Here is a 16,460-nt window from a genome sequence, read left to right as displayed (position 1 = left end):
CCAAATGGGACACCCCTCGAAGACACTGTCAAAACCGTTCAATGTAACTCTATGCTATACACTAGACGGGGCGCGAAATCACGTACAGTCGATACTGGAGCTAGGCAATAATTACGATGCAATTTTGGCCATCCGCCCCTCTGTCTCGAGCTCTTGCCCGTGATAGTATCGAGGGCCACGTGGGGTCCGCTTTTACCGTTTCCTCGGCACGACTACCGTGAAGGTGACCTTAAACACGATAACCCGGTTGGCACCATACCCTCATCGATAGTTTTCCGTTCCACGTGTTTGGAATGGGTCAAGGCAAGCGGTGCTTGCTGAATTATGCAGGTATTTGGTGAGCTGGTGTGGTGTCGATCAGTATGTAAACTATGAAAGCAGGTGTGTCACGTCACCAGAGCGCACACGCTGTCCGATTTCCGTAACAGAAGCTCAATTAATTCATGTCGTAAGTGCAGTTTTCCATAGTAACAGTAACATACACGGAGTCCATGAAACATTAGCGGAGGAAGCTGACACGTCTTGCACAGAGAACCAGACATGCTGCAGTCATTTAACAATCAACTTATTACGACTGAAATTCCAAAAGTGTATTACAACTCACTTCTGGTCGTATGTGGTATGGTGGTCTATTAGGTGTCCCTTATGTTTCGCCCTCTGAGCATATAGTATATGAGGTATTCTGAGGTTTCCTGTTTGGGTTAAGCGTTTTAAAAATAAACAAAAGATAAGCACAAAATCCCCATCAAACATATAAGTCTACCCATCGAACACGCCGGCTCCGGTAGGCGACGACAGCATGCGGACACCATCTCCTTACTTCTGCTCGAGAAGTGGGGAAAGCAGCGTGCTGCGACAGTCGCTCCGGCGCGCTGGAGCAGAGCCAGGGCTCACCGCGCGCTTTGCATAACAAGAATGGCATTGTCGGCTCTTCCGCGAGGACCCTTCCAGAATGTCTAACAGCTCGCGCGCTCCCGGGGAAATTCGCCCTCGCTGGCCTGCGGTGCGTTTCAACAGTTTCGTCAGTAGCGTGGCAGAAAACTTTTGGTTAATAAGCAAACGCGAACATTGGATGCAAATGACCTCGCGGCTACTACACCACCACGTGCGGGCTTTTACTGGGACGTTTGGATCTCCATAGAGCTAAAACGACTGTAAGGGACTGAACTGAACGTAGAAGCGCCCTGACACAAACACTTGTGTTCAGAGAGACATGCTAAGTAAGCCGCAAGACAAACGCAAACTTACACCATCTGGTGCGCATTCCATAGCTGTTTCTTGCTAAATTCGTTTCTTTTCTGTTTCCGTAAGCGCAGACAAAATCAGCTTTTCTGTTATGCATCTACTTTTTTGTGGCGTTAGGGACCGTTAATACCAGACAGGATGTCATGTTTTCCACGTGATACAGTACCCTCGGGAGGACGAGGGCTGAAGACTCTCCCCTCCTCCACTTCGTGCTCAGGCTGTGGGGATTGGCCGACTGACCCCCTCCACCCCCACCCCCCCGCAAGGCTAATCTTGTACAGGATGAGCACAGCAGGCGACTGAGGCTTCTAGGTTTGAATGGTATTCATCGTTCCAGCACAGTTTTGGCACAGAAAATGACTCCGTGTCGCAACTCAGGCAACAGTACCCGGTCTGGTCAGTACCTGATCTGATCCAAATGGGCATGCTATTTTAATGAGCACAGGCTAGCTGGCCTTTTTTCCCCTAGAAAATCAAGGAGTGGGATTTCTTCTGTTTAAACAATTACACAAGCTACCAGCTACCTTTCCCTGTACACAGCCTAGCATAATTCGACTTTAAAATGTCTACTGCCTCTTAATACAAACTAAAGAGAGCATTCCCAATTAAATTCATCATTCAACATGTAATGTATAATGTGATTTATTAGATTTGTCTGAATTCCTTTAATCCATCTGCATAGAGTAACATCAGAAATAAGGGTTTTGTGTGCTGGTCACCACAGACAAGGAACCATGCAGAGATTGCCGTATGAATTCACCCCGGTCAAACAATAACCATTTTACCCAAAGAAAAAATGGCAGATACTAATAGAGTTTGTTGCCCGACTGGCCTGCCCTTGAGCTCCTTGGAGGCTGGCTCTAATTCCTGCTCTAATCCTGTGCCTACAAGCCTTGCTAGAACACCCTCTGCATTTGCAAAAGGCTGAAGACAGATGAGCTCTATTAAGGCGGATCGCTTCTCTCTTTGTCATGTCAGGGCCTTCGAGCAACGCACACACACGTCTGAGGTTTAATTAGAGCAGCAATATTCCAACTCAGTCCTTTCCACTGGCCGTTTTTGATGTCTGAAGAAAGGGCTGAGAGAGGATTATTATGTTTGTGACTGTTAGGTGGGGCTGTTTTGTTTCAGTGAAGAGTGGGAGGATGGAGGTGGTGCTGGAGGGTTTGGGTGGGGGTGGGGGGGGCGGGGGTTAGGGGTGTTGGTCTTTCAAATGCAAGGGCAGTTGAAAGGCAGGGAATGGAGGTAGGAGAAAGATGTCCTGCTTGGCTCCCATTAGGTTTTCATCTTTTCGTCTTTGTCAAGGAAATGGCTGTGGTCTGCAGGATGAGGTAGGGAACTTGAGGTGTGGGTGTGTGGGTGTGTGTGTGTGTGTCTGAAAGGAGGCTAGGCAATCGATCTCAAACCCCTGGGGTCATATCAAATGCACGTATGTGGCTGCAACGCACGACTAGATCTGCTCCAGCTCCTGCTCCTCACCTCCTCTGTAGTCTGGCCCACACTTCAGCATGTTTTTCCCTCAGATCCTCTGAGTCATCGCAGAAAGCATCTTCTCTGCTAATGCCTTTCTGTTTCACCTGCTGTGCGAGTATTGTGTTACATAATATGGCGGTCCTCTGTGTACATCCCACCACTGTCACTTTGCAGGATGGAATCATCTGGACAAGCAATGAGTGCAGAGGTCACACAAAGGGACCTGCTTCAAGGAGGAGGCACCAAGGGAGGAACACAGAGAGCAGCCTCTGTTTATGTCCAAAATGCTACCACCTGTGAGCACATGCAATCTGAATGCGATGGTGACACACAAGCAGATGTGATTGTGTGAAAGCAGGGGCTGAGACACATGCACAGACGCTTGGAAAAGACTCCTGTCTTACCTTATACTGCATGTCTGGTGAGCATGTAGCGGCATGTATGATCTCACACACACGAAGGGCCTCCCGCCTGCACGCATTTCATGTGTGCATTGCTTACGCCTACGGGAGTCACAGTTGTGTTCCCAGTTGACTGTCTGTATTGTTAACACTGTATACAGGTCCAAAAATATCACTTTGATTCCTCATTTCCAATCAGTGCACATGCCCTGAGTGGCCATTCCACTTTCCATCACAAGAAGTCACAACACTAAATTAATTTTCATAAGTATTTCATAAGTATTTTGCACACATTTAAATAGGATGTGTGTGTGTGTGTGTGTGTGTGTGTGTGTGTGTGAGTGTGTGTGCCAAGTCAAGTCAAGTCAAGTCATCTTTACTGTAATCTCACACCACACACACAGCACACAGAAAGACAAAATAGCATGCATCCAAGATGGCAGGGTGAATTCAAGACAAACAGTAAAACAATCAGTGCAAAAAAATGGCAAAGTACAATAAAACCACAAAGTGCAATAGATCAGCTACAATTAATGTGACAACGAACTTGCATAATATATGTTAAAGCAAATATTAGCTATTGAGTACATCGTAACAATAGACTGTAATTGAGCAATAGATTGTAATGTAACATAAAGAAACCTGAGAGGTAGACAATATTAAAATAGGATAGAAATAGGGAGCAAGTCATAGTTTTGTGTGTGTGTGTGTGTGTGTGTGTGTGTGTGCGTGTTTATGTGTGTGTGTGTGTGTGTGTGTGTGTGTGTGTGTTTATATGTGAGCACCAGTCTAATCCAGTCCATGTAGCTTGAAAAGGTACACAAGGCAGTCATGTGTGTGTGTATTGTCATGGGAATATGAATGACTGTTCAGTGCAGGAGTGCTTTGTTCAGTGGATGGATACCTTTTCTATGTATTCTTGGGCAGGGCATTCATTGCATCATTATACAGCATTTTTATTCACTGTAGAGAGTTAAGTCAGGGAATGGTAGAAACCCACTTTAGGTTTCCCACATTAACGACTGACTGTGTGACAGGCATTTCAATACATGACATTTGTGTGTGGCAATCCTTTTTGTGTCTGCTGTTCAAAGACTAAGAAAGAAAATAAATATTAGCATCTGGGTAACAGCCTTTGGTTGGTTTCACATATGCAGAATGGATTACATCATTCATGTGGAATGTAAGGGTAAACATAAGACCTGGCATATCCAGGTGTGGCTGAGGTGTTGAATGATAAGTGTATGGCAACTCTGTACAGGAAAATACGTGCTGCTCATGTGTACAGACAAGCTTCCACCAAAAGGCAGACAATAATGTCAGTGTAAATTAAGTAAATAGCCTATAACTGTTATATAGAGTAATAGAGTAAATAGCCTAACTTTTAATTTTTTAATTTTTAATTTTTATTTATTTGTTTTATTTTTTATTGGGTGCAGTTATATACAAGTACAAATGAAAGATACTGGTGGACGTTTCACTGTGCAATCTCGGTTAACTTCTTGCTAATGCTATATAATGATAGTGAATATACTTTAGTTACAGTACTATAGGCCTAATTTTCAAAACTGCTGGTCTTGTACTTTGCCTCAAACAGGTGGGGCTCACAAGAAACCCCAAGATGGCACATAAATGACTGCGGAGCGCTGGCTGTACGATAGGTGGCACTATGCTCATAAAGATTACCTGAAACTGTATTTGCTCACCAGAAGAAGTGAGAAGGTGAAAAAATGGCGGTCCCTCAAGCAAATGCGAAAGCAGGAAAACCTCTTGGAAAAGAATCGCAGCCTTTGATAATCCCCAAAACACCTGCAGAGGAGCAGCGTCTCAAACTAGAGAGATTAATGCGCAACACAGTGAGTGTTTAGCGTGAAGCAGCCGAGTTAAGTTGAACTGTTCGGTGTTACCAGCTGCAGCCAGTCAGCAGTTCTAGCCAGCCTAACAAGCTACTTGTCCCAAGTTCTCAGCAATAAATGGTTTAACTATCGCTGTGTATCGATTCCTGTGCTGTTTTATAGGATAAACCTGCGCCCATACCCGAGCGACCGAAAGAATGGAATCCTCGCGCACCTCCCGAGTTTGTGCGGGATGTCATGGGTGAGTTCTTGTCTTCTGATTATTTATTCATTTAAATATTGTTATGCTTGTAAATTGACAAGAAACGCTGTGTTAAATATCGTGATGTGGCAAAATTTGAATTAATACAGAATCTGATGCGTCCAGGTCACTTAGGGGATCGGAAGGTTATAATGGCTGTTCCATAATATGAAGAGTCACTAGAAATAAATATTTATCTTTTAACCTTCTGATGTCAGTGAATACTGTTTCTTGCCAGGCTCTAGTGCTGGGGCTGGCAGCGGCGAGTTTCATGTGTACAGACACTTGAGACGACGTGAGTATCAAAGGCAAGACTTCCTGGATCGGATGTCAGAAAAGGTAACTGGGCTTAGAAAATAAAGACGCTGATGAGTTTGTTCAACTGTCATGCCTCAAACATTTGAGGAGAACTCTTGTCATAAAAATGTTTAATTACCACCTGAGTTCTTAAGTGCCAATATCAGCTCAGTATAGGTGAATCGTTAATATTTATACCTTTGAACCGAATAATTTTCTTCTTCAGCAAAAAATGGATGAAGACTATCTTGAGAAAGTAAAGGAGAACCAAAAAGCTGCAGATGAAAGGACAGCCAAACGCAGGAAGAAAAGGTAAAAACGTCCTTCTGGATGTGTACTTTCAGCTAGCCGTTGAGAGCCAAGTCTCTTGGCTTCCCTGAAAATAGGTACTGACATGGCCAAATGAACCTTCCCACTTAAAAAACAATATAAATAAACCCACAATCCCCTGTATTAAAAGCAGAAACTGACTAAAATATTTGGTCTCCACTTTAATATAGCACCATGTTGCTATTTCTTGTGCCCAAACTTTTTTTTTCTGATGCTTTCAGCTTATCTACTTAGCTTTGCAACATGCAAAAGTCTGAGGTTAAATATCATTTTTATTTGTTATGTATGTAACAATAAAAATGTCATTAAAATGGCTGCATTATAAAAGCGACACAAGTTGATAAACTATCAAGACAACGCTATTTAAGAGTGTAGTTTTTTTACATACGTTTTTTTTTTAAATATTTTTTAATTTGGTGTTGTGCTCCAACTGGGCCGAATATTTCTTGTCCAGCTTACTAAACCAGTTACAATCATTTAGTAATTTTGCATGGTTTGTTTTTATTTTTTGAATACCATTTGCTGTGCACCCATAAAACACCCCTTTCAAACACCTCAGCGCCGGCCCTTGCCTAAATCTGTGCTAACCACTGCCTGCACAGATTCAAGACATGAATTTACGTTTACCTTTATGGCATTTAGATGTTCTTATGTAAAGTGACTTAAAATTGCTTTGTCATCTACTCATAGAATGCATTTTCATTCAGACAGCAGCAAATGATGCATCTTGAAACTTTTTTTGAACCTCAAGCTTGGAAGTCAGCTTGGATCTGTCTTTAAATGTTCTTTACTGGCTTTTCTACCGTCTTTCTTGTTAATCTTGGGCCACTTTTCCTCTTGTGGAAAGAAAAAAGACCAAAATGCATATCAGAATAAATATTGCTTTATTTGTGTAAAATGCAAGGCTACCAATTCTTTGGGCCATGTCTGTATGTGGTGTGGGTGTATGTATGTAAGGAAAAAAATCAAAACAGCAGCTTGTTGGTTGAAGCATGCTTTGTGATTGGCTCCTTTCTTTAGAGAGAAGCTCAAACATAAGAAACTGATGGTCAAGCTAGCCAAAATGGAAAGCAAGAAACAAGCAGGTATGACCTCCTTTTGTTCTTTTTACCACTTCTCATTCCATTCCTGCTTATCTTTTTTTCCATGTGAGATATTTGGGTGTTGTTAACCCTGAAAGGACAGAAGGTAGTAAAATGTGCCCATGGTTCTCAGATTCAGATGAAGAGAAGGAATCGTCCTCCTCAGAGAGCGAGAAGGACTCAGCAGAGCGAGAAGGAGAGGACGACGCGGAGGTGCCCAGCTTTGTCATGGGGAAGAGGTGATGCACTGTTGGAAATGGGAACTCTCTAGGTGACATGACGGCCTCAATCCCAGTGCTGTTCCAAATTCAGAAAAGACTTTCAAATGGGTCCAGCATGGACTACAGGCTATTCCATGCTACGGAGACTAGAGCAGAAGAGAAGCTTGGCTAGTCTGTCCATATTCATTGAACACTGATATATTTTAGAAGCAAACATGGTAGTGGTTTTTGGCTTGTCAGCACTGATACTTGGATCTTGCTCATTTGTAAATATGCACGGCCAATTTACAAAACCTTTTGTCTAAGCATGGTGTGCATAATAAAGTTGTTTGTTTTTTTTTTTTGTTTTTTTGTTTAAAAAAATCTTTTTTTTTTTTTTTAACAAAAACCCCCCCAGAAAAAGTCCAACTTTAATTTCTATGTTTTGTTAATAGATATGGTATACATTTCAGTAACATTTTCCTATAATTGTACTTTTAATTTTTATTTTGTCTAGCACATTACATTATTTTTGTCTAGCACATTACATGTGGGTGTGTGAGATTTCGTGCAAGGTCAAGTAATGTGCTAGGAACTTGGGCTTTATTTATACTTCGGCGTAATGAATTAGTGACAAAATACAAGAGAGTTTCAGGCGTTTGAATCCCCAGGTTGAAAAGTGCAGTGAATTGCAGAATTCTAAATGTTTTGAGATAGACATCACGCTGCTGCCAGAAAAGCACTGCGGTAATGGCTATTGACTGTCGGTTAGTGTCCTGTGTACAGACGCTGAGTGACTGACCATTACTTACTTTGTCCTGAGCATAACTTGTATTACCAGCTCGTTAAGCTTTTGTTCCAGCCCAATCTATTTTCGTGTCTCAAATGTCAGTTTGGCTGAAAGAGTTACTTATTTTATGTAAATCTGAGTCATCAAAAATGCCTGCTTCGTGTCTAAGCAGGCCCCGGTCGAGCTGGTTTTCGCCCCTCCCAATTAAAATGCAGTACTACCGAATAATAATAATGATGATAATTTTAAAATATATATATTAGTCCATTTACCTGCTGATTTGGCAGTTAAACTAGAAGAGGGGACACAGCTAATGAATTAAAAGGACAGGACGCCGCTTCTATAGACAGTACGTTTGCACTGGTTTGGACTGTGCCCTGGGGACGTTTTTCTTGTTCATACAACAGTGCTTTGCTCGTGATCTGAATGGAAGCGCTGGCGTTTTGTGTTTACATTTAAATTCCTTGTTTTGTTTTAAATGGCGCACAACAAATAATTTATAAGTGCCGACTTTTCATTAATCATGGATCTCGCTGTAGACTACAGGGTCATCAGAGTCAGTGCAAAAGTTCTCCCTTTTAAAGGTTTTGTTGAATTAAACATGCTCTGCGTCGTGCTTCCTCTACCAGACTATAAGTGTCCATTTGTTGTAAGCTACGGCTGACATGTTATTAACAGACTATTTCCCACTGTCATACCACAGGAAGCAGTGAGCGGACAGCGGCATTCGTTTACCCCGTGTCGTCTTCTTTACTGATGTATTTTCCACTCTAATGTCAGATAATATCGTTCACAAGCTCGGCAACCAGTTCTGCTTTGAGTATGTAGAAAATTAGTCTTCGTCGTTGGGAGTTAAGGCGTAATGACCGTAAATGACAGAAGGTGAAAAAGTAGCCCTACGTATGGCACAATAGCCTGCCCGCTGGCCCAGCCTTTGATTTGTCAGTGGATTGTCATTTAGTTAAGCGCACCTCCCGGTCCCCGTCGGGACTAACTAGGCAGACACACGCAGGTTGGTATCCACTCCCTTCAGCCGTTATGCACCGCCATAAAGGGAGGGATGTTTATCAGGGACAATTTTAAGTGGCGAAACCGGCCATAGTTGAATATACACAGCGTTTTATTAGCAAGAAACAGATTCCGCTCTTACTACTTGATTCCAAAATGAAATCCTACATAGTGTTCTGTTTGATATGTATGCTGCCTAAAAGTATTTCTGCACAAGGTAAGTATATTTCTATTCTTAATTCATTATTTAGAATCCACATTAATTAGTACCTTTATAAATGAAATATCATTAGTCATAGTCATCCTGTATTGGTCCAGTGACTGTTTTCAGTTTTTTCAGAATACTGGACTAGAAAAGTTATAACGCCAATCAGTGGGGGTCATCATAACAGGTGCTCTAACAGGGAAGAAGTTTGTGAGCAGTTAATGTGACTAGATAATATCGTGCTGTCATCTTTTCGTATTTAATTTATTTTCACACCTGTTTAAGTACTGTAGGGAAATTTAAGATTTAGTCTGGCAAAACGCCAGGTAATTTAGTGTTCTCTTTGTCACGAAATGTTCGTGACATCGTTTTATACCGTAGATTTTCATTTTTTGTAAAAAAAAAAAAAAAAAAAAAAAAAAAGGACACCTGTTATGTCAACGCAGTACAACAGCTGAAATCGTGAGCTGACAATGCCAATATTGCGCCTAACTATAAAATAGCGAGCAATATGACCAACGCACTCAGACTTCCACGAGTAGAAGTTGTTGCATTTTTACGCTTAGAAACAAGACTAAACATGAAGGTTAACACAACGGTGTATCCGCAGTAGTCTGGTTCATATCAAAACAGCGGTACCTTTCCCACTGTAGGCCCTAAATTCAACTTATTGTATTTAACAATTGTATTTTCTTTAACGAGCAATATGGTGACAATAATGAAGTCTTAACCGTCTGGTTAACCATGTTCATTTCATCCAACAGTTGCATGCACGCCAACTACTGCGCCAGGGTCGGTAGCCAACGTTACGTCCAACTCTGTAATACTACAGCTCCCAAACTGTTGCTTTAATAATATCACAGGTGTGACTTGTAACCCGAACACATGTCAGATATGGCTGGTGGCTTCACTGGATACAGGTGAATTTTTAATCTCTAATGAAATTATATAACTGACAAAAATGTAATAACCATGCAGTTCTAAATAAATAAAATACATTAGTGCTATGTTAACCAAGTTAGATTTCTGACCGAAATATCAGAATATCCATTCAACCATTCCATAATAGTATTTTTCTTCATCAGCGGCAGGCACTTTCGATGCGGATCAATCCAATCCGGGCTTTCTCAGCCTCTCCCCGTACCCATCGGCTTTTCTTAACAACAGTTCTAAGAATTACTTTCTGACCTCTGCTGGCTTGCTGAGTGCTTTGCCATGCCCCTCCTCTACTAAGAACAACTTCAAAGTCGGAAAAGATGGCCAGTGTTCCACCGCCAACTGCAATGGAGTATTACCTGTGGGGGCAGTCACCAGGTAGACTATCATATAGCAGATTGATTTCTGTTTGGTTTCTTTTATCTTTTGAAATACGCACTGAATAAAATCGTTCTGAGCTAAATACTTTACAGTTCTCTAATTCAAGATAGGCTGAATGCCATGTGGGCTTGTTAACATTTATTTTGTCTCCGTTCTGTGTAAATGGGTATGTTTGCTTGCCATACTACTTACACTTACAGTGATCTGTTTTGGGCCTGGCAGATTCAAGTATCTTCTTGTTGATGCAGCTAACACAAAACTTCTGGCAGAGACACAGTGGTCTGACAGCATTGCTCTCTACACCCGTAAGATGTGCCACAATATGCTATTGATTCCATTGTCTGACAAAACCAATTAAATGAGCTTTGGCAAAACTCCAGCTCACCACCTCTATCGTCTCTGTTCTTTCAGCGAAAACCCCTGGAACCGGTGATGGATTTGCAGGAAGATCAGGTGCTATGGTCGTCATCACAGCAATTCTGTCTACTGCCATAGGTCTTCTTTTGTTGCTCTTGCTGATTGGCTGCCTGTTAGTAACCTGGTAAGTGATTTAACTACAGCTGAATTATATATGTACCCAAGGAAAGTTTTTGAATGTTACTCATAAAGATTTATTCATATACACACTACCTTGCATAGGTAGCTTAAACATTTGCTACAAATGTTTTAATTAGACCCAATTTGCAGGAGTTCGCATTTCAATAACACCATCTATGTTTCATTCAAAATAAGTAATGTAATTTTCAATGAGAATTGCCCTATTTGCAAGCAAGATTGGATTATAAAAATCTGATCATTTTACCATGTATAAATGTGCTTCAAATAAGCCTTTTTAAATAAAAGGGCTTCAATGAATATGCAAAAGACAGGAAAAGGAAAATTTTGGTGTTAAGAAACAGTTTTGCAAAAATCTAATTTGCATAATTCTTTTATTAGCAAATGCTGGATTGATATCCAAATTATGCCTCTTTAGTTTTGTACTGGAGCTATAAAACTGATGTAGTTAACAAGTAAAGGAATTCAAGTCAAATACATCTTTATTGTTATCACAGCCATGTACAGTGTGCAGTACTTAGTAAGATGAAATAATGATTTTTCTGGACGCAAGGTGCAAGATATATGCATATCTGTCTGCACTGTCTGTGGCATACATTACATAAAATGTGCAATTGAAATAGTATAAAATAAAAATAACATGACAAATCGGGGCAGCAAATTTTAAATTAAGTGTAAGATATAAAGTGGCTATTGCATTAATGGTTGTAGACCTGAGAAGAATGAAATTCGAAATTTAAAAGTAACGGTGCAGTACTGTGTGAGAATCAGGAGACACACGAGCGTCTTAGTGCTGTTTATAGTCAGTTCCCAGAACACACATGGTGTTGAAGAGTCTGACAGGCAGGGGGTAGAAGCCGTTGCCCCTTCTGGCAGTCCTCGAGCGGATGCTACAGAACCTTCTGTTGGATAGCAGATGGGCAAATAGACTGTGGGAGGAGTGAGAGAGATGATCGTCAGTGCTGCACACCCTTGGTGGCTGTGTGAGTTGATGTTCTTCACAAGTGGTAGAGGTGATCAGAGATGTTGCGATTTTTAAACCAGACAGTGATGCAGCTGGTTAAGAAGCTCTCTGTGGTGGCTCTGTGGAATGCGGTGAGGATGGGTGTGGAGATGTCTGCTGTCCTGAGGCACTCTAGATGCTAATTAGCATCCTGCAAACTTCATGCTAAAAACATTTATACACATGGCTCAAACCATAAGTTCTTAAGTCAGCTCAAATAGACGTGCTCATGTGATTTCTGACACTGTATGACGTACTGTTACCTATAAAAATGGACAAAAATACATTGCATAGCTAAAAAGGGCAATACTACCCAGAAATAACTTGACAACATAATTTTGTCCATTTGTATAGTACACTGTCATACTACATTTGGGCTAAGATGACAATTGTTTTCATTTTTTGCCAAACTGTTCCTTTACTGTTTGGGTTCTCTTATGGCCTCAACGTTGCAACTCTTTTCTCCTCCCCAGCTCTAGCGGGAAGACCAAAGAACAGATCAGCACATTCAGGGAATCATTCCGTATCCCTCGCTATGACACGCACAACCTGAAAAACCCTTCCCCATATGACAACCTCGCTTACGAGAGAGACACTAAGTACGCCACAGACGCCACCTTGCCTAAGACGGCAGCAATGACCGTAGTGGTTGTTCCAAGCGATGCAGATAACATCAAGATGCAGAACATATAATACGTGGGTACTTAAAGGGGCAGTTTGATCCAAAAACACTGGTGTGGGTACCTACAAATGGAAATTAGCAAGGTGTGGGTGTCCCAGTGGCGTTTTGATGAAACAACGCCTTTAACACAGTCAGAGGACTCCTGGTAAGCACAGTAACTCCTTTTATTATAGCATAACCAAGTAAAGAATGGTGTATTGGGGCATATTAACAGAGGGGGGCTTGGGACATGGTGGAATAAGGAAATGGTGTACATGCTAGTAAATGGAAATATACTTTACTGGAGCTGCAGACCTCAAAATTAAAATCAACAAATAAATAAATAATGCTGTGCATTTTGTTTCCTTCACGTGTACATACAAAACCAGTTAAATCATGTACAACATTAATTACATACAAAACCAACCATAGCTCAATGGACTATGCATGATATATATCTCAGTATTGCTGGTGAGTATAAATGTCAAATTTAAATAAAGATTAACTAACAATAAATTATATACTCCACTCATTTTAGCTTTATTCACGAAATGGAACAAGTGAATTGTTCACCAGAGGCCATGGGTACTGAAGGTACTATAATTAATGTGTAATGAACTTTAATATTCACTAGGTGGGGCTATTTGATAGTCTTACACTTGTCTTTGGTTGAAGCGTTTCAATGTGTGTGTGTGTGTAGCAAGCAAGATACTAGTTCTGTTTTATATTGCTCTTATTTCCTTGCTCTTGCACTTACTGGAGGGATTCAGCTCAATAGTGTGTGTTTGCTGATTAGCTGAGGAAAGCTACCCTCACTTTTTAGTCCAGCTCTTTTGCGTTAAAGAGGAACCTGTGTGGAGAGAACTCTCACTGGTGCCTACCAGCATGACTATAAAACAGCATTCATAAAAAAGCATCGCTGTAATGGTGGGCCATACTTGAACGGCGTCTCCTGGGAGTGGACGGCGGGAGGTGGTCTACCTCATTCAATTACCATTTTGTTAACTGTTCAATCTGTGAGGCTCTGTTGAGAGCCAAGGGAGTTGGCACCTCGCCATCTGTAGTGAAGCAGGCTGTTTCAGAAAGAAAGCTGGGCCTCAGTGGCCAGTGGGTAGGCACAAGGTAGCAATTTCTAATGAACTGCCTGGGGAGTGTTCAAAAATAGTGTCATTCTTAAAGCACAGTGTTGGCTGAAAACAAAATCTATAAACTATAGAATTGTTATTATAAATTTCTGAAAGGAATACATTGTACCTTGACACACTTTAATTAGGGTAGTCTTATTTATCGAAGTAGGTGGCTTCTTGAGTAACTATAGAGCATTTGGACATAGAAGATCAGAAAAGTTTTCAAGAAACTTGTGTTTATGGGAAAAAAGGCAATGAACTGAAATTGTTTGTTGAACAGATCCAAGCAGACAGCTGGGTAAAAGCACACAGAATGGCCATCACTAATGCACGCACACACACACACACACACACATACACACACACACACAATCTCACCACACTGACCTACATTTTAGAGCAGAGAGAATGTTTTTTGCAATTTTATCATCACATAATTGCATATAAAAGCAACACAGAAAACAGGAATGGGAAATGAGATATTGCATTACATATATAGGGTATATGCAGAGGATATACACATACAAACACACACACACACCGTCTTTCCAGGATTGGAGCATTCCTGTATGAAACATAAACACATAAACCCAGAGTGCAGCACAAAATCAGGTGAACTGAAGTTTCAGTGTGAATCCACATTAGAATGGGAAAATCGAGGCACGGTCATCAGTGCCAGAGTAGCCAGGGACAGTATTTCAAAAACAGCCAACCTGGTGGGGTTTTCTCATGCAGTGGTGTCGAGAGTATACTGACAGTATATTGAAAGTATACTGAGAATATACTGAGACTTTACTGGTGGAGTCAGAGTAGGATGTCAAGGATCATGCTTTTAAACAGGCGGTGTGCAGTCAAGCAAACTACAGCCAAATACAGCAATGGTGCTCCAACTAAAGTGTCTGAATGCACAACTCATCGTTTCTTACCATGGATGGGCGATAAGAGCAAACGACCAGTCTGAATGCCATTGCTATCTAAGGGAAACCAAAAGGCAAGACTCCAGTTGGCAAAGGAGCACAAAATCTGGATCACTGAGCAGTGGAAAAACATCACCTGGTCAGATGAATCCAGATTTCTGTTGCATCGAGAGGAGGGTGCAACTTGACACAAGCATCATAAATCGATGAGCCCTTCATGTCAGCTTCATCCCTTCATGGCAGCTGTTTATCCTTTTGCAAAGTAACTCTTTCAGTAAATCAACACACCATGCCATAAGAGTCGTGCAGTCATGGATTGGTTCCAAGAACATGACAGAGAGATTTCCTTGCTTCCCTGGCCTTCAACAGTGCCCAGATCTTAATCCTATAGAACATCTCTGGGACAAGATAGAATGGACTAATTTGAGCATGCCAATCCTTCATCTAATCTGCAACAAGTGTGAGAAGATATCCTTTTCACATGGGCCAAGATTCCTGCAGAATGACTTCAACACCTAGTGGAATCTACACCATGATGAAACTGCTGTGGTTCTGAAAGCCTAAGGAGGACCAACATGCTATTACATGGATGTCTCTAATAAAGTGGCCGTTCAGTGTATTGCATTAGCAGCACTAACAGTTCTAACACTAACAGAGACCCAGGAAGAACAATAAGGAAGAACAATTAGGAACTGATACCTTGCATGTCAAGAAACCCACACAGAAACACATCTTCCCATTAACTTGATACGTTAATTAATTTGATTTAAAGATATTCTCTGTGACCTTCACAGTTGATTTACCATACAACTGGAGGGTTTGAGAGTTCGAATACACACAATGCAACTGCTAAATTCCCGAGGATCTCAGGGCAAAAGCTTTGAAGTAATTCGCCATGCTGATGTGAAAATGCAACATTTCCCAGGATCAGAGGTCCATCTTGATCTTTCAGTCTTTCCCACCTGACCTGGTAGATCAGTGAGTCATAGAATGTACACATAGGATTCCATACTGGCTACTCTGGTGACCATGCTATAGGTAGAAACTATTAGCTGTATTCCTGTGCCAGTGAGTCACCCAAACCCACACACACACAACCTCCTCCTTAGGATTACTCATTCTCATGAAAAGAACCGCTTAATTTAAAGCCAATCCACCAAGGAGTGCCTAACCCCTGCTATTCTTCCTATCTGCAAAAAAAGGTTTTGTATAGCAGAAAAAAGGCTCGAGTGCCGCAGGATGGTTGGTCAATCTGAAGTTTCATATAGCTTTTAGGTCCTCCTTGAAAACGGCCCAGTCAGTGGTGCAATACTTGTCTGGCGTCCTTGGAAAACCCTTGCGTTGTCACCTGCGTTGTGGTGATGGAGGCAACCCTCTTGAGAAACTTCAGTCCCTTGGAGATTGGCTCTAAATCAGCTCTTCAGGGCACCTCCATTATAATAGCAACGCATTCTTCTGCAATTCTTTCAGCCTTTGCTTCATCTTTTCCGTACCTCCAAAACCAAACATGACAATATTTGCTTCCAACAGATGACTTGCCCCCCATTTTCTGGTATGCGACACCAAGTTCAGTTCAGTGTTTGCCAACTGCCTTATCTGGCTTTGTGGCCATATGGCTGTATCGATAAGGCTTTTGTATCAGGAAAAGCTTTTGTTTGCGTTTAAAACATTTCCCTATTTTTCAAGCTCTAGCTCTGGCACACTCACCATTGCATCTCAACACACACACACAAAACCATTCATCATGATTTC

General features: G+C 41.5%; 2 protein-coding genes across 2 annotated transcripts; both read left to right on the top strand.

Moving 5' to 3' along the window:
• The first annotated feature begins 2,905 nt into the window (after positions 1-2,905).
• prkrip1 (PRKR interacting protein 1) lies at positions 2,906-8,540 on the top strand. The gene is made up of 7 exons (XM_027015866.3): positions 2,906-3,139; positions 4,717-4,975; positions 5,138-5,216; positions 5,455-5,555; positions 5,740-5,825; positions 6,864-6,928; positions 7,059-8,540. Exons 2-7 carry the CDS (start codon positions 4,850-4,852, stop codon positions 7,166-7,168), a joined length of 567 nt encoding a protein of 188 aa, XP_026871667.1. The 5' UTR covers positions 2,906-3,139; positions 4,717-4,849; the 3' UTR covers positions 7,169-8,540.
• A 137-nt stretch (positions 8,541-8,677) lies between these two features.
• upk3b (uroplakin 3b) lies at positions 8,678-13,011 on the top strand. The gene is made up of 6 exons (XM_027015885.3): positions 8,678-9,140; positions 9,893-10,048; positions 10,214-10,442; positions 10,668-10,750; positions 10,857-10,986; positions 12,477-13,011. Exons 1-6 carry the CDS (start codon positions 9,080-9,082, stop codon positions 12,694-12,696), a joined length of 879 nt encoding a protein of 292 aa, XP_026871686.2. The 5' UTR covers positions 8,678-9,079; the 3' UTR covers positions 12,697-13,011.
• Positions 13,012-16,460: the final 3,449 nt, after the last annotated feature.

Source organism: Electrophorus electricus, chromosome 8 (assembly GCF_041902795.1).
Source record: "Electrophorus electricus isolate QZ-2024a chromosome 8, ASM4190279v1, whole genome shotgun sequence".
NCBI classification, from domain to species: domain Eukaryota; kingdom Metazoa; phylum Chordata; class Actinopteri; order Gymnotiformes; family Gymnotidae; genus Electrophorus; species Electrophorus electricus.
Note: the sequence above shows the minus strand (reverse complement) of the source record. Positions and strands in the feature narration are given on the sequence as shown.